Below are 20,628 nucleotides of genomic sequence, written 5' to 3' on the forward strand. Positions count from 1 at the left end.
ACCCAGACCCTAGTTGCTGAGGAAACAGGAAAAGAAACCCACTTCCCAGACCTCCAAAAAGGTTCTTCAGAGCTGGGTAGCATCAGCTCAGATCTCTGTAAGAAGCAAAAGAAAACCATTAAATCATAAGGCTCTCAACCAGCTATAGCACTGAACACATGCTTGACCAGGATCTGCCAGCAGCCTAGGAAGGAAGTGCTGTGATGATACCCATTCTACAGGTCAGGAAAGCCAAGGCTCTGACAGGTACCCATAGCTCACCCAGGATGCAGTAAGCAATGGGGCAGGGACTTGAATGTAATTCTTTTCTGATGCTGGAGCCCATGCTCATAGCTACCCAAATGCCCCCTCTCAAGGAGGTGCCAGGCATTGCTTGGCAAGGGAAGAGGAGCCATCTCAGGCTAGTGAGCAGACGGTCAGGGCTCTCATCCCGGCTGGAGACGGGTTCAGCCCAATCGCCAGCCACAGCTGCCAAAGGGCTTCCCTGGCTCCTCCCACCACTCCCCAGCCTTCCACTCCTCCCCATCCTCTCCCTGTTTTCCTGCCAGACACACTGACAAGTCAGGTCCCTGAGAACCCTCCTAGGAGCAGAGAATGCTTCATGCAGGCTCCAGGCAAACAGCATTGCTCTCAGGGCCTATGGCTTTCAGGCTAGTGCTGAAGTGACTGGGTCTGGGAGTGGGGGAGGGGGAGGGCGAGGGGGGGATGGGCGGCACTGAGCTATAATTTTCTCTCTTCACAGCAAAGACATTCCATACCTGGCAACATTCAGCACTTCAACTGAGGTGGTAGTTACACTGGTGCATACGTTTGTCAAAACCCATCAAACAGTACACATCTAATGAGCATATTTTACTGCACGCCAATTATGCCTCAATATAGTTCCTTTCAAAAAATGAAGGCACTCTCCTGGCATTGCTGGATTCTAGTAGGAAAGAGCCATGTTCTCCCTGATTTGGGGGGGGGGGGGGGTGTGTTAGAAGATGGCTCAGTTGAGACAATGAAAAGGATGCAATATCTCGTTTCACTAGGAGAGGAGGGAGAGATCCCATTTGTTTTGTTTCATTTTGTTTTGTTTCATCTTTTTTTTTTCTAGGGCTGAACCTGCGGCATATGGAGGTTCCCAGGCTAGGGATCCAATCAGAGCTGTAGCCACCGGCCTACGCCAGAGCCACAGCAACGTGGGATCCGAGCCACGTCTGCGACCTACACCACAGCTCATGGCAACGCCGGATCCTTAGCCCACTGAGCGAGGACAGGGATCAAACCCAAAACCTCATGGTTCCTAGTCAGATTCACTAACCACTGAGCCACCATGGGAACTCCGAGGGGATCCCATTTGAATCAATGGTCCTCCCAGATGTTTGGGGCCACATCTTGCAGGTGTCCTTCCTGAAATTCTGTGATTTAACAACAAAACCCATTTCCTTTTATGTGCTAGGGCTGAGGAAGTCTGGAGAAGCAGGGTCAGCACAGGAGGGGTTGGTCAACCAGGCCACATTTATCTTCCGAGAGACAGGTGTAGGTCTGGCCAAGTTCCTGCTATGGTAACTCTCCTGGGCCCCAGCAGCATGACAGGCCATGTGTGGGAGCTGGGACAGCCTTCCTGCTCTTCATCCACGCCTGCATCAGGCGTCTCCTCACATCCCAGACACACCATGGAATCTGATGGAAGGGTGAGGGAACTTCAGAGATAATGAACTTTAATCTTCTGGCGAACACTACAATTAACGTGCCCTGAAGTACAGTTGCTTTGTAATTAGATGGAAAAACAAAACCCAAAACACTCATCCCGGTAAAGTTATTGTCGAACTTCTTGGTAGATTTCCTAGCAATTAAACTCATTTACTCATTTCATCTGGAAAAAGTATTTATTACTTCAATTTAAACTAATGCCGTAATGATACGATGGGTGTTATTAATGAGAACACTCACCATCACAATTCAGTCATCTGACTTCCTATGCCGGGGGCCAGAAAGGAGACTTCATTGGCAAGAAATATTGGTTACAACAGCATTTGTCCTAATAATTCTCTTTCTTATGAGGAGTTTCACACCAGAAGGACTCAGGGGTGAGGTTCAACAGCCACAGATATTTGCCGTGAAATCCAGTCAGGTTTTCCAGCTCAGAAGGGGTGATGGTTCACCAGAGCCACCTGTGACCATGCAGTGAGCCTGTGGGGACATCCAGCAGCTCAGCCCTGCCACCAGGGAGGCCTGGAGTGTCCCCTGCAGGTGAGAGAGTTGACTCCAAGCTCTCTCTCTGTTTCCCCAGGCACCAAGAATGCAGTCAAGATGTGTCCTGGGCCAGAAAACAAGCCATAACAGAGATACACCAGCTCAGAGGCTAAGGGAGAATGGACAGCAAAAGGGCCACCACTGGACACAGTTCCTAAGCAAGGAAGTCTTGCTGGGCACTTCCAGGCACTGTGCTAAGCCCTTGGCATGTATTCATGCATTACCCCACACATCAAGCACACCAGACAAGGATAATTCTCTTATCCCCACTTTACGAGTGAAGAAATTGTGGCACAGAGAGACTGAGCAACTTGCTCAATGCCACACAGCTATAGAAGCAGAGCTGATATTCAACCCAGGCAGACCATCCTCAAGCCCATGTCCGTAACCACTACACTCAAATAACGCTGAGCCAGGGTGGAGGGGCAAACAGGCAGAGCCTTGTGCCAAGACTCTACCAAGCCCTGTGCCCACCCAGCCCTGGGCCGGGGAGTGGGGGGTGGAGGTTGCTGACCAATGCCACTCCTGGCTCCCACACATGATTTGTTGTTATCATATAGACCACTTGCCATGTACCAGGAACTCTGCTGGGTGTTTTACTCTAGAGCTCAGAAATTTCCATCCCTGTTCCTTAGATGAGGAAGCAGAAGCTCAGAGAAGTCACCATGGACAGGCCGTAAGTAGGAGGGAAGGGTGGCAGGCAATGCACACTCTTTTTTATGTACTTAATTTCTGTACTTGACACAAAACCTTAAAGGTATTTAAAACATGCAGTGAAAGGCACAACAGTGTAAATCAACTATACTTTAATAAAAATACATATACGAGAAAAATACATGCAATGAAAAATATATCTCCCATCCCCGTCCCAAGTCATTGCACGTTTCCCTCCTTAACACAGACTGTGGGTCTGTACTCAGCTACACATGCATGTGAGCTTGCTTTTACACAGAGCAACACTCACACCACTGTTCTCACTTTGCTATTGTGAGCTAACAGCAACATGTGTTGGAACTATGGCCTCTTAGTTCATAAAGAACCACAGCTTTCCATTAAATGTATGTATCATAATATGTTTAACCAATTCACTGAAGAGCTTCATTTAGGTTGTTGTAAATATCCGCTGTTACCAACAATGCTACAATAAATCCTTGTGCATTAAGAGACTACCTGCAATGGGAGTTCCCGCTGTGGCTCAGCGGGGTTACAAACCTGACTAGTATCCATGAGGATGAGGGCTCAGTCCCTGGTCTCGCTCAGTGGGTTAAGGATCCAGTGTTGCCCTGAGATGTGGTATAGGCAGCAGACAAGGCTCAGATCCTGCATTTGCTGTGCATGTGGCATAGGCTAGCGGCTATACCTCCAATTCAACCCCTAGCCTGGGAACCTCCATATGCCTCACACGCAGCCCCTAGAAACACCAAAAAAAAAAAAAAAAAAAAAAAAAGAGAGAGTCTACTTGCATTGTTTGTTCCCCACAGCTTTGCCACAAGGACCAAGAGGCTGTGGGCAGGCTGTGATACCTGGGCTTTGGGAATCAGGCATGGCCAACCCCCTACCCACCAGCCACATGACCTGGGGCACATCCCTTTACTTTGCTGAGCCAATTCCCTCATCCATAAAACAAGGGGAGTATAAACCCATCTCAAAGCGTTGCTGTGAGGATGACGTGAGCTGCTGCTATAGCGCTTGAACAGTGCCCATCTCTGGGTGAGGGCTAAAGAGATGTGAGCCATCACTCACTGACACCTGGGCCACCTGGGTCACCTGGGGAGTTTAGGCCCTGCCTCTAGCTTGGACTCTGAGTCTGGGGTTTGTCCTCAATCGCTCACAGCTCTCCTTTGTGCATTAGTTTCTTCCCTTTCCTAGGCAGCAAATGAGTCTGGACATAGGCACTAGAAGGACAGGAGCCTCTGGAGATGAAGGGCCCATGTCTGTCCTCAGGTCTCTGGACTGAGCATGAAGGACAGGACTCACAGGCACCACCTGAGGTAGCAAGATGTGGCTCCTGAGGATTTCGAGAGATTCTGAGCCCGTCGGTGAGGCCAATAAGGTCTGTCCCAGGGCTTTAGCCTCACCCATGGCCACTACCCACAATCCAGCCATATGACCTTTTCGTGTCCAGCCTGCTTTTCCCTCTGCCTAAGATACTCTTTCTCCCTGCCCCCGTGCCCTTTGCTTGTCTATATCCTACTACTCCTTTAGACCCTTGCTTACATACCACCAGGAAGCCCTCTCTAACCACCATGCCGCAGGCTCTGCAATCACCACCAAGAATAAGATCAGCCCTGTAATTCATGGCAGAGCAGAAGCGTATCAGGGAGGAATGTTGGGCCCCAGCTGCGTGGACAGCTGGTCTAGCATTGAGATCCAGGCACACCCGGCGCCCAGATCCAGCTGTGGACGCATGGCAGGAGGACACCTGCTCTCAGTACAGAGAGTAAGGTTCCAGTAGGAGAATATCTTTATGCCATTTGGATAGGGAAGGGCCTCTTAAATGAGACAGGAAATAGAGCTACTTGTCTAAAAGATGAATGTTTGACAACAATACAATATAGAATGTGAATTAAGACAACTAACATCTCTAACTTATGAAAGAAAAGGCTCAATTTTAAAAATGGGCAAAAAATTAAAAACTATAAAAGGTGTTTCATAGAAAAGCAAAATTATAGTGCATAAAGATATGAAAGGGCCTTGATCTCATGGCAATGTAAATTAAAATCATAGTTAAGATACCATTTCACAAGAAAATTTTAAAACGAAACACAATACTATGAGGTTAGGGGGGGCTTCAAGAACTCTCATACATTGCAGATAGCACAGAAAATAGAGACAAATGCTTTGGAAAACAATTTGGAATCACCTAATAAAGTGAAAATACATAGACCCAAGTCCAGCAATTCTGCTCCTTGAGATAGATCCTCAAAAAATTCTTGCACATGGAGTTCCCGTCATGGCGCAGTGGTTAACAAATCCGACTAGGAACCATGAGGTTGCTGGTTCGGTCTCTGCCCTTGCTCAGTGGGTTGACGATCCGGCGTTGCCATGAGCTGTGGTGTAGGTTGCAGACGTGGCTCGGATCCCGCGTTGCTGTGGCTCTGGCGTAGGCCGGGGGCTACAGCTCCGATTCGACCCCTAGCCTGGGAACCTCCATATGCCACGGGAGCGGCCCAAAGAAATAGCAAAAAGACACACACACAAAAAAAAAAAATTCTTGCACATGAACACCAAAAGACAAAAATCTTCTAATCAGTATTATTTGTAAAAGCTAAATACCTGGAAACAACTCAAGTGCCCAGAGTAACAAAATGGGTAATAAATCAAGTGATACTTTGTAGCAGTAAAAACGGATTGAATACACCTACCTGCATCAAATGAACAGATCTCAAAACCTAATATTGAATCAAAAAAGCAACAGCAAAATGTGCAGAAGTGTTATTGCCTGTATTTAAGGTGCACGAATAGGCCAAACTGAGCAATACCTATTTTAAGATCCAGACTTGCATGATAAACTATAAAGAGAAGCAAGAAACTAGTTAGAATACAACTAAGATAGTGGTTATGTCCTCTAGGTAGGAGAGGACATGATAGATATAGAACACTCAAGGGCTCCTATACCTTTTTTAAACTGACCATGGGAGTTCACTTTATCATCATTCTTTTAATTTGATGTATACTATGGAAACATGTGTAACTCTTAACTTTTTGATATAATTTACAAACAAGCTCAAATAGGAAATGGCCATACATTTAGAGCCCCAAGCTGTTGTTTTTTGTGGAATCCCAGATCTCAATGCATCCTACACCTGCAAGCTGGCCCAGAGGCCAAGAGGGACCACCACGCCCCAGAAATGCTGCTATGGAGGAGAGACCCCTGGGGTCCTGACCTCACATCCCAATCCCGCATAACTTTAGCCAAGATACTCCAGCCATCTGTCTCTTCATCTAAAATGAGTACCTAGCAAAATAGCTGTGCATGGCAGGGACTCCATGAATATGCGTTGAATGAGTGAGTCAGTGATTTCTAAGATCCCATCATAAATACACTCTTCATCCAAATGTGTTCACTAGGGAGGAATTGTGGCTGCAGCTTCTAGCACACCCTCCCCAACACACACATGAATATCCCAGAATTTGAAGTGGCAAGTCAGAAAGTTCTCTCTTCTGTTCAATCCAAACTTTTGGTATTTTAATGTTACAGATTTTTCTCTCCCAAATGTCAGCTTCTCTTTTATTTTTCCTTTCGCTGTCACAACAAGCATACAAGTATTTTCGATGGAATTTTACCAAATGGCACATCTTGCATTTTGTAAACCTTATATATACAAACTCCTCTCCCAACATTTTGCCAAATTTTATCTTAGAACTTGCTTTTGCCTCTCTGACCCTTGACTTTGGACTCAAATGCCCAGTCCTCAGGCTCCACCCAAGGCAGGGCAGTCCTTTGTTTAAATAGAGGCTGAGGGACAAATAAGGAAGGATCAGAGCTCACCTAGCAAGGATGGGATCTTACATATGATATTCACCAATGTGACTGACTACACAAATCTGGGACATGCCAAGTCCAGTCCACACACCCTCCTCCCTGGCATCAACTCTGACCGGCTGGGGATGGGATAAGACAGTTGGAGCTTAGCAAGCCCCAGATTAAAGAAATAGGATGGTGCCCTGGCTAAGTGCATGGGCATCAAAGTCATAAAGAATCTCTCTGAGCCTCATGCTCTTCATCTATAAAATGCAGCAATAAATCCCACCTCAGAGAGTTACTGAATGGCTTAAATAAAATAATATATGTAAAGATACACACAGATCAGCATCAAAAAAAAAAAAAAAAGTCACTATATCCCCAAACCACTTCTGTTTGACTTTGGAAGGAATGAAACAGTCTTTACACTCAATTTGCTTTTTAATTGGGCTTGTCACAGCTACTGCTGCAGTGGTTGGGTGAGGAAAGGCCCTGAGGAGTTGTGGAGGCATTTGTCTTGGGCGTATCAGCAATGTAAATCCACACAAAGCCCTTGGACAAGCCAATGCCAGCCAAGCGGAAGGAGCACCCACACCCCACATTCTTAGAGCAGCATCATACAGCATGTGGGCTTCCACCACCACGGATCACCTAACATGCTAAAATAGGCCAAAAGTTGGGCTGTGCAAGAGGAGCATGACCAAAACAAGTAGCAGGAATTGGGGTGGTTAACATTTCATAGAGAATGTTTTGGGGTAGAAACCTGGCCTCAAAGGCTGTCAGGTCAGGGAGCAATACAAAAGCAGGAGGTTCTGCACAGAACCCAATGGAAGAGCACTGGCCTCCAGACAGGCTAAAAGCCATATGCATTAGCACCTTGGACAGTGACAGGCAAGGATAAGGAAGCTCTGAGATGCTTGATTCGCCCCCACCTTCCATACCAGAATCAGCAAACAGGGCAGGTAGTTGCCAGCCCCTCCTCTGCAGCATGATGCTTCATGGAGCAATCACTATTTGCTATTTCTATTTCTATTGCTGAGCCCACATGCCTCCTCAGAATCCTCCTCAACACAGCGTTCAAGGCTCAAGCAACTGCCTGCAGTGGTCCATTGGAGAAAAGCTACTGGTCACTTTGTGTCTTTATGGGCCAATCTGGCTGAAAGCTAATTTCAACCCTACCAAAGGTAACAAAGGTTTCCATGTCAGAAAAGAGGGGCACATCTTTCGGTTTGCTTGGAGGGTCTGCAAACCAAAAGATGGGAGAGGAGAGAAGAGGGGCAGGGGAGAATGTCTACAGAATGAAACCTCTGCCTCCTCGCTCACCTCCCCTACCTCAGCAGTCAGACTATGCAGTGCCCTAGTCCTTCTCCCCATTTCTCCTTTGTCTTACGTGCAAGTTGTTTGAAATGTCCATGTCCTCATAAATAAGTTGGACATTCATTCATATGGTGTCAGTTTCTTAGGCCCTACTCTGGGCCAGCCACCATGCTAAGCAGCAGAGACTCAGCAGGGAAGGGCACAGGGCCTGTTCTCCTGGAGCTGACAGTCTGGGTGGGAGCGAGTGTTCATCAAGCATTAGCCCTCAAGTGTCCAGACAGGCTGAGAGGAGGCTGAGGGGAGGAGGCATGTGTCCAGGCTTCCGGGAGCAGGTAAGCAAGGAACCAGCTCTTTGGGAAAGGGAGGAGTTTGCAAACTGGTGGAAATCAGGTGCCTTTCCTTGAGGACTTTGATCCTTGAGCCAAGTGGGATAAGGGATGTAATAAGAGGAAAACAGTTTGAGCAAGTGCCATCAAGTATCATTCAGTCTACAAGAATTACAGGATCCCAGAGGGGGTAGCCAGGCTGGAGAGCAGATACGTGCCTCCTATGGCTGAGGTTCTCACCAAAGCTACCTCAAAGGCCTTAGGGAGAACCAAGGTGTGAAGAGTTTCTATAGGCCAGAGAAGAAGGGGAGCAAAGAAGCCAGGGGAAGTGAAGTAGGAAGAGCCTGTAGATCCTGGACCACAGCATCCTTCAGCCTTGGCAGGGTCCACACCTCCCTAGAGGACCCAGCCTCAGAGTAGACTCCACGTCAGGGTTGAACCAATAACACAAAGGGTTCTCAGAGGGAGGGCTGGGCCCCTGAGAGATGCTATGACATGGTCCCCAACTCCTTCCCAGGGTCAGGGATTGAGTGAGTGTGGGAGGGGGAAGCCAGGTCCTGGACAGAGTCCAGTTCAAGGGCCTAGAGCCTCTAGCCACCCTTGTCCCCCTCAACACCTCATCTCTGTTTCAGCACAGTGACTGTTTGCTCTTTCAATTCCTCCTGGAAGACTCCAAACAGCATATTTGCTAAAGAGCTGAGGACAACATTCCCATCTGAGAGAAGCAGAGTATTTAGGCAAATGCAAACATATGCTGGTTTCTCTTCTTAGTTACATTCTTGGCAAAGGAATTATTTCACCAAGGGAAAGGGTCCACCCCATTCTATCCTGGCCCAGCTATGCAGCTGCTGATCCTCACTAACCACCCCCCCCACCCTTTAAAGACACATGATGTAAGTGACTGTGGGTATAAAAGGGTTGTACCAGGATCCTTGCGAGGTAAGTGCTCTTCATTGCATTGCGGTGGTCGCGTGAATCCATATGTGTTAAAACTGCACAGAAGTGAATGCACACACCGAAGGGTGTGTAAACTGGTGAATATGTGCAAGGCATATGGACCGTGTCAAGGTCAAATCCTGCTTCTGATATGGTATGACAGTTAGGCAAGACATAGGGGCACACGAGATTTCTGTATTATTTCTCACAATTGCATGTGAATCTCAATTATCTCAAAATAAAGTTTAAAAAAAAAACCATAACACAGAAACTGTTTTATCTTGGGATCAGAACCAGTCTGTTTTTTCAAAGAAGCCTTAAAAAAACCTGAAGCTATTTCTTCAAAGACCATTTTTCTGCTTTCCTAACAAGTAAATTATGTTTTGTTTTGTTTTTATATAGGAAGTATTCAAAGAAGACCAGGTCCAGCCGTGCCCAGTGTCCCCATACCCACATGACCCCATCCTGGCTCGCTGACACTTAGGGTGTCTCCCCCTTGACTTTTATCCCCACTTGAAACCCTGAAATTGAGGGCAGATCAGGGCAGAGGGAGGCAAGGAGCTGGAGAGGCTGGGAGAATGTCCAGTGAGAGAACATTTTGCAGCAGAGGCTTCCGGGAGGACCCAGGCTGGCAGGCCTCCACCATTGCCTGTGTGCGGCCCTTTGGATCCCTGCCAACAATTTATTATTTTATTGAAAACTCTAAGATGACTCAAACTTCAGCTGTCATGATAAGGTGTTGTTGCTAGGCAACTTTGGTGCCTGTCTACAGATCTGTTTTCAGAGCTTTTCCCCCATTCATGAAGCTCAAGGTGGGGCCCTACCATCCAGAGACTCGCTGGGCTCAGAACACCAACCCCTGTTCACACCAGCCCGCCCCAAGACCCTTGGACACCACAGGGGATGGTCAGGCTTGCAGGTCTCCCAGTGCCCAGCCATGCCCCCACAGGAGCCCCAGAGCAGCTCCTGCCCCCAACTCACCATACTCGCTGTCATAGAACATGACGAACTTCTGCCAGCGCAGCTCTGTCACCAGCCTGAGCATGACGTCATTGAGGCGCACAGGTGGTCTGGAGGCCAGCGTGTAGGCCTCTCCGTCAGGACTGGGGTTCAGGTGGCAGGCGGTGCGTGGAGAGCCCCCTGGGTTTCGCTGGACAAAGAGGTGTGGGATGTGCATTGCGTCTGTGAGAGACTGCAGGGCGTTGGCAGATGCGCAACCCGTGGATGTGACCAAGGCCAAAATCCCCTGGGTCATGAGGTCACAGGCTGGAAAGAGAGGAGAGAGAGAGGGATGGGTCAGCATGGGGGCAATGCTGCCCTGGCTTCAAACTGTGCAGCTCAGGCCAGGCAGCCCATGCCTGGGGTTCCAAGAAACACTGCCTCCCTCCAGGGACCAAGGACCCATGCTGGGCCAGGCCAGAGGCTGGGCTCACAGGCACAGCCTCACTGATGCCCCAGTGAGCCTGTCAGCTGGATGTTCTTATGCCCATTCAACCGAGAGAAAACAGAGGGCAGGAGAGGCAAAATCAGTTGTCCCAAGCTACTCGAGCATGAGCCTAGAACAGGGATCTGACCCACATCTGCTTGAGACATCCACCAGTGCTCCTAAAGTATCCATCCTGTTTCCCCCCTGGGCTGTGAGCCCCTTAAGAGCTGCAAACTCATTTGTTGATCTATGTATCCCCAAGGCCAAGCCACAGGCCACGCCTACACTGTGTGCTCTACCATTGATCACTGGACAAAACTGATTGGCAGCTGAAGGGGATGAATTTCATTGGGAAGCCAGGGAGACACTTACCCCCCCCCCCGCCCTCACCCCGAGGACCCAGCCTGTAGGCACTAAATCCCAGAAACCCTGGGTCTTCTGGCCAAGCCCACTTGATTCATATCATAAAAATACTAGGTCACGCCCCAGAGGAAGCGTTCAGTTCTGAAGTCCAGGATTATTCAAAAGCCACTTGACAGTAACAAAGGAGGATGTTCCCGCAGCTGGGGCGGTGACCATGGGTGGGGAGGAAGAACAGGACGAGGCGTCAACCGCCATTTCTAAGGTGGCTGCACTCAGGGATCACCTTTTGAAGTCATGCAGCAAGCATGTGTTCCAGTAACCCCTCTTAGCCACACATGCCTTTTTGGAACATCAGACCAATTAATAGAAAGATGCACCTCCCAACACTGCAACCCACCACCCCAGTTTTGAAGCAAACATTTATTAATAATGCTTTATGTGACGGCAGGAATGTGGGAAAGCAGATGCAGTTTCAAAACACAGCCTGTGAATGTCAGCAGGCCATCTGCTGCCGACGGCAGACTTTTGAACAACTTTGACAATGCAGTTCTTTCGGTTGAGAACACTTGGGTTTATGTAACGCCTGAGATGGAGACGGAGACAAGGCGGAGGAAGCCCAAGGAGGCTGGGGAGGCCTGGGAAGAGGAAGACACCACCAAGAATTCAAACACCAAAGGCCAGCCACTCCCACGTAGGGACGCGACGCTCGCCTTGCACATTCCTAAGCTTTGGCAGGAGGATAATTTAAACGCCCACAATTCTCCCTGCTAAACCCTCGGCCTCCAAACACAAGGCAGAGGGAGAGGGCAGTCAAACAAGAGATCCTCTGAAGTCTCTCCTGAAAATCACGCAGCCACCCAAATGCTCTGGCTCCTCCCATTCAGGCTCCGGGGCCAAGTTCACTCTGGAACTGAAATCCAATAGTGTAATGCTCCTGTTTAAAGCCCTTTGGTGGCTCCCTGGAGCCTTGGGGATAGAGTCAAACTCCTTCGGAGTCAAACTCCTTCGGAGTCTTGCAGGCTCCTAGATGCCTGCAACCTTGGGCTCCTCACACACCCCTGCCCACTGCATTCCAGCCAGCTGCCCACCCTGACACCACTTGAGCTCATCACATGTCCTGTTGCTTTCTGAACCTTCACACCACTCTTGCTTCAAGACTCAGACTCTACAACCCCAGACTGGCTAAGGACTCTCTCTCACATGCTTCATCTGCATCTCGCCCTTCCCCATCACAACACTGTGCATTGCTTATGTAACTGTTTCTCTCTCCTCCTTGCCCTCAAGCTCCAGTGGGACAAGGGCGATGCCCATTCTGCTCGCCAACCTTTCCCACACACACAATGTGCCTGGTACACAGCAGTCAGTAAAGACAAGGACAAGTATACCATAAGCCTTGACATTTCATGCCCTCTGGTCAATAATTCCACTTGGGGCATCTATCCACATCATAAAAATGGCTTTCAATCCAAAAACATTCAGAGGATATTTATCCAGGCTCTTGATATATTGCTAGCGACCTAAAAGATGCAAAGAGGCGAGTGACATAAAAGTCTTCTATTTGTTGAAAGACAAGCAGCCTTTAAACCTATTTATGAAGATACTACAGTAACATGGGAAAGAACATGTCATAAAAAGTTATATGAAAGTAATACAAAATTGTATGTATTTTATGATATCAATTAAATAAAACTTAACACACATGAAAGACCAGAAGGAAATATTGCAAAATGTTAAAAGTGGCTGCATTTTAGAAGAGGCCTTGATGTGGTTTTCCTTCTTTTCCATATTTTTGCCAAAATTTCACATTGTGAACAGATAATTCCTTTACACAAGGAAAATAATCCTCCAATAATGAATAGGTATGGAATCATGCAGGAGGAGGGACTGTTTTGTGAGAGTTTTCTCTGTTCCAAATATCCTGTCAAGTACTTCTTATGTATGAGTTTGCATTATTCTCATGACATCCCTGTACAGCAGGCATCACTGTGTCTATTTCCCAGATAACAAGATGTGAGGTAGCACAACCGATAAGGGCTGAACTAAGACACCTCCTAGTCTAAAAATGCTTCTGAGAGGTGACTAAGTGACAAAACCAGGGCATGACATCTTACACTCGCCAGGATTACAACTAGGTAGGAAGCAGGCTTATGAAGAAGACAAGGGAAAATACTAAAAGCCAAGGCCTGGGATGATGAATGGATTTTTCTTTCTTCTCTTGTACATATTCTCTTTAATGCCAACACACTGAATTTATACTTTTAAAAGGTAATCTCACAAAATACACTATACAAAATACACTATGAAATCGCCCTAGAACTCCACCCCTGAGTCCCAGCCCAGGACACCCAGGAGAGCACTCACTGCGCCATCACTGGATCCCAGCTCTCTGTCAGCCACCCCACCTGGCTCCCTCCCAGATCATCACCTGACTTCTAATGACAAGTCCCATCCCCACTCCATATATGTTGGGTTAGGAAAGTCGCTGAACCTCTCTGAGCCTCGGTTTGCCCAGCTGGGCACACATCCCACTGCTCATAGTGGACAGACTGGTTTCTTCCCTCTTTTGTGTTTCATGCACATGCTCAGCATGTTCCCTAAGCACAGAGCCCTGCAATGAGCATGGCACAGAGGCAAAGATCAGGATGAACACAGGCCCCATCTGAAGAGCTCAAGATCTACCAAAGAGCCAGAGCCCACCATGTGGCTTGTGGAAGGACCCTGGGACCCAGAGGAGGGTGAACTCACGCGGGCTCAGCATGAGGGCCTCGAAGGAAGAAAAGGATTTAGACCAGAAGAGATGGGGGGTTGCAGAGTGAGTGAGGGGTGCAGCATCATAAAGACACAAGGGCCGGGCAGCAGGAATGTGCTTGGGGAACAGGTCCCCTGGCCCAACCTCAGTAGCAGCCAAAGACAGCAGTTTGTTGGCTGAGCCTGGGCTCCCCAAGAGCAGTGGAAGGAGCAACAGAATCTCATAGACCAAAGTTCTGATTTGGGCTCCTCCGGTCGGCAGCCATGGAGCTGTGGGCATGTCTCCTTCCTGAACCCCCGTTTTCTGTTAACTGAGGATACGAATCTCTGAGCAGAGCTATGGGAGCACTGACTTAGAACGTGGACCACAGGTGCCAACCCTGTGCTTGTGCAAGGAAGATGCTGAGTACATGTCCATTTCCTGCCCCTCTCCTTGGGCATCCCTGGCTCCCCATCAATGGTCCCACTCAAATCCTACCCAGGATCCAAAGAAATAGGAATTACAACAGAGAGCACCCCACTCCTGCTTCTGGCCACCCTCCCCGGGGAGGTGGGCACCCTCACCCGTCTCTTACACGGCCACCTGCAGCAGCACAGAAGCTCCCCGACCTCCTCGGTGAACAGGGGGGTAATTAAGGCTGGAAGCCTCTTCCAGGCGCTAATGGAGAGGCCTGATGCTAGTCAATTTCTAATCCACTATGAATGGACTGCTAATTGGGGCACGGTTGAAATGATGGTTATTTTAGAGGCTCCAAACATAAAAATAATAAGATCAAAATACAGCAGATTAAAGCCACACCAGCTATTTGCTTAGACAAGGTTGTGTGCTCACTCCCAGGACAGGACATCATATAACTCACACCCTAGTTGTGGAGAGACAGGTCCAATCCACGTGCCAGTGTCCTGTGGCTGAACCCAGGACACAGGTACATGCTGTGGGACCTTGGGTGAGGGACTGACCCTCTCTGGTCCTCTGTGCTTTTTCTGTCAGATAAAGATGATGGCATCCTCTTCACAGAGCTGTTGTGCACATTCTCTGAAAGGTCTTTGTGAAGAACCATTTGGCACTTCCTGACGCATAGTAGAAGTCACCGCTGCCAGCTCAGGGGTGTTTCTGCAACTCACCAGAAGATAATAGCCCTTGTTAAGATGCTTTGCCTCCAATATCAAAAGGTCATAAAGCCGACCTCTCTCTTGATAACAATGCAAGCTTGATGGATTGATAAAACCTTTCCAAGAATGGCTCATCAGCCAGGAAAGATGAATGTAATGAGCATCTTCGAGCCCCTTTACCAGAGCTTGGTGACCTAGGAGAACAGAGGGCTCTGGGCCACACGACTGGGGGTTGAATCCAGTTGAGAGGATCCATGGGGCCCAGCCAGCCTTCCCAAACAGCCCATCCCTGCCAGCTTCCCCTGAGATGTCAGGTTTCCAGCTGATCCAGGATTCTCTAAACACAGGACTCTCAGGGTTGGGCATGCCAGGAGTCACACTGGTCCATCACAGGACAAATGGGCATCTCCCTTATTCTCACCTAGGTGAGCGTTCTGATTCCCTGGTGAGAAAACTGAAGCACAGAGAGGGCTGGCCACTTGGCTAGGCCCACACAGCCAGAGAGTGAATGGCAATGAGTGCATTAGCAGCAGACCACCAGGCAACTCTTCAGCCAGTCTCAGGAAGAGAGGGTACCCAGCAGAGGACAGAGCCCAGATGCCATGGCTGAGTCTCTCCAGGCCTTCCCTGGATGGAAACTCCTGGGGCAGCTCCACACCTAGCACAGACCCCAGAGAAGGAGGCAGCGGGCAGGAACCAGGCCTCCTCTGCTAAAGGCAAATCCCTGGCTCATCAAGTCATTCAGTGCCTGCAGGTGGGTGCTAGAGAGAAGAGAGGTGCCCCCAGACATTGAGGTCACTCTGGGAACCACTACTGATCCCTGCCCAGTCTTCTCCAACCTCATGGGCATTCCTGGAAAATTCTCAGGCCAAGACTCAGGAAACAATACCCCAGAAGGCTGGTGCTGGAAGAGACACACAATTCCTAGTCTGCCACCTGGTAATGATGCTGGCCACGGCCATGCCAGCCCTTCCCTCCAACATGTGTCCCGAATGCATCGTGCCCCAGGCACATCCACACCTGCTCCTCCTGGAAGAGGTGACAAAGTCCCCGAATAGGTGAGATGCAGCCAAGCAGCCCCTGCTACTCTAGGGCCATAAACCTCTCAATGTCAGTGCTAACTGGCCTCGGGGAAGTCCCTTCAAGAATGACATGACTTTTCCAGATGGACAAGGCAAGAGAGGCCACTTCACCTAGGTAGCTGTAGCCTGGTAGAAGTGCCCTAATGACAGAGAAGCCTGGCAGGGTTCTGCTGGTTTCAGCAGGCAGCAGAAGAGAGAGCCAGGCTCTGAGCAGCCTTGGGCTCAGCTCTGCCCTCCAGAAGGAATGATCTCTCTCCGAAGGAGTCCAGCAGGCCAGCCCCAGACACTGCCTGCTCCACAATCTGGGCTCCAGGGACCACCTCACGACTCTAATAATCTTAACAGCCAGGAGCACTCATCCTCCCTTGAGCCACCCTCATTATGTGTGCCCTTCCTTTCCTCCTTTACACTGGCACCAACTTTATTAATATTTGAATTCTAATGGCTAATGCTTTAAATTAAGGTAGCATTTATAAATACTTTAGAGTCAATGAATAATTGACCAAATTTAGTAGTGTGATAACTCACAGTAAATTATTGATCAGTGGAGACTAAATATTTTTCATGTTTTATTAAGACATTTAAAAGGTAAACAAAGCCATGAAATGGGCAGCTATATATGGCAGTGTCATAAAGGCAAGCGCTAGAGCTCAGGCCCTGCAGGACCTTGACCCCCTCTCACCTCTCACCACAGAAAGGCCCCCAAAGGCGAGGGCCACCAGGGTCTCTCCTCCCTCCTGTGCACCAGACAGACTTGACAAGCGTCCTGTCCTGCGGACCTTTTCTTAAGTAACTAACTGCCACCAGCATCCTCCCACTTTCACTCTTGACCCCTTGTTCAGTCTGCTTTCTGTCCATCTATCATTACAGTCAGTCTGCTGCGAATTCCCTCACTCCCTTCTCTCTCCTTATGTAGGATGGCTGGTGAAATCCCAGCCCAAGGGCAAGTCTGATGGGTCCGCCTGCCCACCCACTTCTCCATGTCTGTGAGCAAACAGCAGAGTGTCAGAGAGAACCACGCACCCAGCAGTGTGGGGACCCAAGGCAGGAAAGCTGTGTCACCAACCTCGACAGTGCTCCCTCCGCCACCATATTCACTTACACCCTCTCCACCACGTCCCTTCTCCTCAAACCTTCCGCGCTTCTTCCCTAAGTTCAACTAATGACCTGGCTTCGTTCTTTTTTTTTTTTTTCCTTCATTTTATGTAATACTCTTTAAAAATTTTTTTATTAAAGTGCTTTCTTCTTCATAGATAAAAATAGAAGCCATTTATCATAAGAAATTCACTCCACTTCTTATCCCCAGATCTATACACCTATCTGCCTTTGTGCTGATAGCTGAGGAAGCGAGCTTCTTCTTCCATCTTAGGCTGGGCCCTGCTTATGAGTTCAGGCTGCTCCCACCACTAGTCTTCTCCCAGACACAGACCTGGACCCAGATCCATCACTGTATCTTCTCTTTCTATGGAATCATCAACCTTCCTTGTATATTTAATCCATCCCTTTAAAAGTTACACCCCAGCCCTGACAAAGGTGCCCATTATTGCTCTGGCCCACAGTCCTCCCTGGGCTCCTGACTTCCAGCCAGGGGATCTCCCATGGTGAGTCCACTGGCAACTCAAACTTGGCATGTCAACACCGAGCTCCCTGCGGTGTGCTCCTGAGCCCCCTGGTCTGCCAATCTCAGTTAAGAGGAACCCCTACCCACACATTTTTTTTTTTCGCTTTTTAGGGCTGCACCCACAGCATGTAGAGGTTCCCAGGCTAGGGGTTGAATTAGACTGCAGCTGTTGGCCTGCACCACAGCCACAACAATGCGGGATCCGAGCCACATCTGCAACCTACACCACAACTCACAGCAACACACCGAGCGGGGCCAGAGATCAAACCCACATCCTCATGGATGCTAGTCAGATTAGTTTCTGCTGAGCCATGACGAAACACCCCCCCCCCCACACTCACTTATTCTTGACCTCTCCCTTCCCCTGACCCTCTGCACTCAAGCCATCACCTAGTCCTGATTGTTTTATCTCCAAAATATATCTTGAATCTGTCAATCTTCCCCCATCTCCCCTGTCACTGCCTTGGTCTAAACGACTCTCACCTCCCCACTGGACCCCCACATACCCAACCTTCCCCAGATCCACATGCCACCCATTCTGCACACCGCAGTGGAGTGGCCTTCATGAAGCTGTCCTGTCCCTGCTTAAAATCTGCATGAGCTGCCCATTGTCCTTCAAATAAAGTTCTCACCCGCTCCCCACACCCTGTGGTCCAGGTAGCCGGCCCTTGTTCAGTAACTCAGCTGCCCAAGCTCTTGTTCCTTGTGGTCTCCTCATATACTCCTCCTCTGCCTGCAATGCTCATCCCACTTCTCTCCAGCCAGCTCCCCTCATTCTGTATTTTTATTGGTTACTGTGATTCCATCATGAGAACTTTCCATGACCCCAGTCCTCCCACACGGTACTTGGTCTGCAGACAACCCACTGACATGTGCAGTCGTGGACTACTTTGTGCGGCCTCTGCCAGTCAACCCATCCTCTGAACCATGAGCCCATGAGCAGAAGCACCTGTGTACCGCTTCCCCTCCCAGCCTCTGGCCCAGCGCCCAGCATGGCCTGCAGAGCAAAAAACTATTTAATATTTCTAACAACACCGCAAGACAAGCACCATTAGTGTCCGTGTTTCATTGGTGAGACAGAGCTTTCACACTTGCCAAGGTCCCCAGATGCTCAGGTCCTTCCCAAGGTGAAGCCACATGCCACACTTCGGAGAAAAGGAGTCTCTTAAAGCCAACCCTTCACTCTAAGGTGGGTTTCACCAGCTACTTAGAGGGTGCCAAGGGGACAGTGGGAAGGAATGCTGGCTGGGCCCTTTCCTGGAGCACCTCCAGGCTGGGAGCTCCCATACCCCTCTGGCCTCACGGTCAGCCCAGCACAGGGAGGAGAACAGGAGCAAGGCCCAAGGGTCCCACTGGATGTTGGACTGTGGCCCAGGGCAGGTGGGCAGCTGGTGCAGGCAGGAGGCACAGAGCCAACCAGGAAGGCGGGGAAGGGCTGGCGGCGCCATGCCAATCTCTGGGGCCTCATCCTTATACCAATTAATGAATCAAAGCTGATTCCCTGCTCCCGCAGGTTAGAAACACAGGGAACACTGGGTGGGATAGTGCTGGCTTATTTATAGCTCTCTGGCTCCTCATTAATGACTTTCACTGCTCCGCCAATGGAACACCAGGCTCCCAGGCCGGGATTCACCGGAAGCCTCTGCTGTGAAAGTTAAATCAGGACGATGATGAGTCCCAAGATACTCAGAGCACCTCAAAGGCATCTGAGCCCCCCAAGGCATTCGTTCTGCAGTATGTCTGCCCCAAGCCCATTCACCTTTTCCTGAACTCCCCTCACCCAAGGTCTGTGCTTTCATTTACTCATCCCTTCACCCCAAATCCTTTGATTAGCACTGTATCAGGTCCTGTGCCTGGAAACACAGAAAGCCATGATCAGTCCCTTTTCTTGGGACCTGAGGAATTCAGCATGAAATCAAATAATACACTCAGTAGAAGTGTGCTAGGACCTACGGGAAAAGGAATGATTAACTTTGTATAGCAAGGGGATGTCAAGGAATGTTCCACAGAGAAAGAGGCATTCGTGATGGGTCTTGGGGGATGAGTAGGAGTTTGAAAGGCATAGCAGGAGCCAGGCACCATGCAGGGAGCATCCACCTAATCACTGAACCCCATGACCTCCCAGGGAAGTGGGTCCTGATACCCTGTTCCAGACAGGAGTGGAGACCTGAGGTCAGGATGTTGCCTGGAGTCACACGGGAATCTGGGTTGAAACCCTGAGCTGCCCTTGATCTCAAAGTTAAGCAAGGGGTCCAGGATGCAGGCAGACCCACTGCTATAGCTGTGTAGCCCTCAGACAAGTGCCTTAACCTTGCTGAGCCTCAATCCTTCAACTTGTAAATAAGCTAAGAACAGTCCCCACCTCTAGGTCTCTCATGGGGATTAAATGAGCTCAGTGAACCAGAGGTCACACTTGAATGTACATGCAAGGGCCAGATCACGGAGCCCGACTTCAGCCCTCCCCACATCCCCAGGCTGTCTGTGCCTGTCCATCCCCTTTATCTACCTGCATTTGTCTTCTGAAAGCCAAGGTCATACAGACACCAGGTCCAAGTGCTTCTCCCACGGCCCACTGGGCCTCTCAGATGGTGAAGTGAAGCTTGGTGGGGCCTCCAGTTCTCCCTTTCCACCTCAACCCATGTCTGGGGTTTGTCTAGCTTGCTCTGGCTCTCTCTCTCTCTCTCTCTCTTATCCTCCCTGTTGTTACTTCCCCACATTCCAAGTTTCAGCTCACTCTCAGAGAGAGAGAAAGAGTGTGTGTGCACGCATGTGTGTATGTGTGTGTGTGTATGAATCTCACCCTCTTTCCCATGAGCCTATGCCCTCTCTCCCTGCAGGACTAACCACCACAAAGGGACAAGCCTTATGCCTAGGCCTTGGCTCCCAATCTCCATTCTAGGCTCAGAAGCTGCCCAGATGTCCACCTGTGAGGCCTTCAGCTCTCCAGTCCCTCCCACCCTAGGGGATTAACGTAGCAGGAGCAAGGGTCACCT

General features: G+C 49.4%; 1 protein-coding gene across 2 annotated transcripts in view; it reads right to left on the reverse strand.

Annotated features, from left to right (window-relative positions):
* The window catches only part of GRID1 (glutamate ionotropic receptor delta type subunit 1), a 686,225-nt gene that overhangs the window by 539,620 nt on the left and 125,977 nt on the right, over nucleotides 1-20,628 (reverse strand). For both annotated transcript variants that reach the window (XM_047761781.1, XM_047761782.1), the window contains exon 3: nucleotides 10,264-10,548. In XM_047761781.1, the coding sequence (XP_047617737.1) occupies nucleotides 10,264-10,548 (285 nt within the window). The remainder of the gene's footprint in view (nucleotides 1-10,263; nucleotides 10,549-20,628) is intronic.

Source organism: Phacochoerus africanus, chromosome 15 (genome assembly GCF_016906955.1).
Source record: "Phacochoerus africanus isolate WHEZ1 chromosome 15, ROS_Pafr_v1, whole genome shotgun sequence".
NCBI classification, from domain to species: Eukaryota; Metazoa; Chordata; class Mammalia; order Artiodactyla; family Suidae; genus Phacochoerus; species Phacochoerus africanus.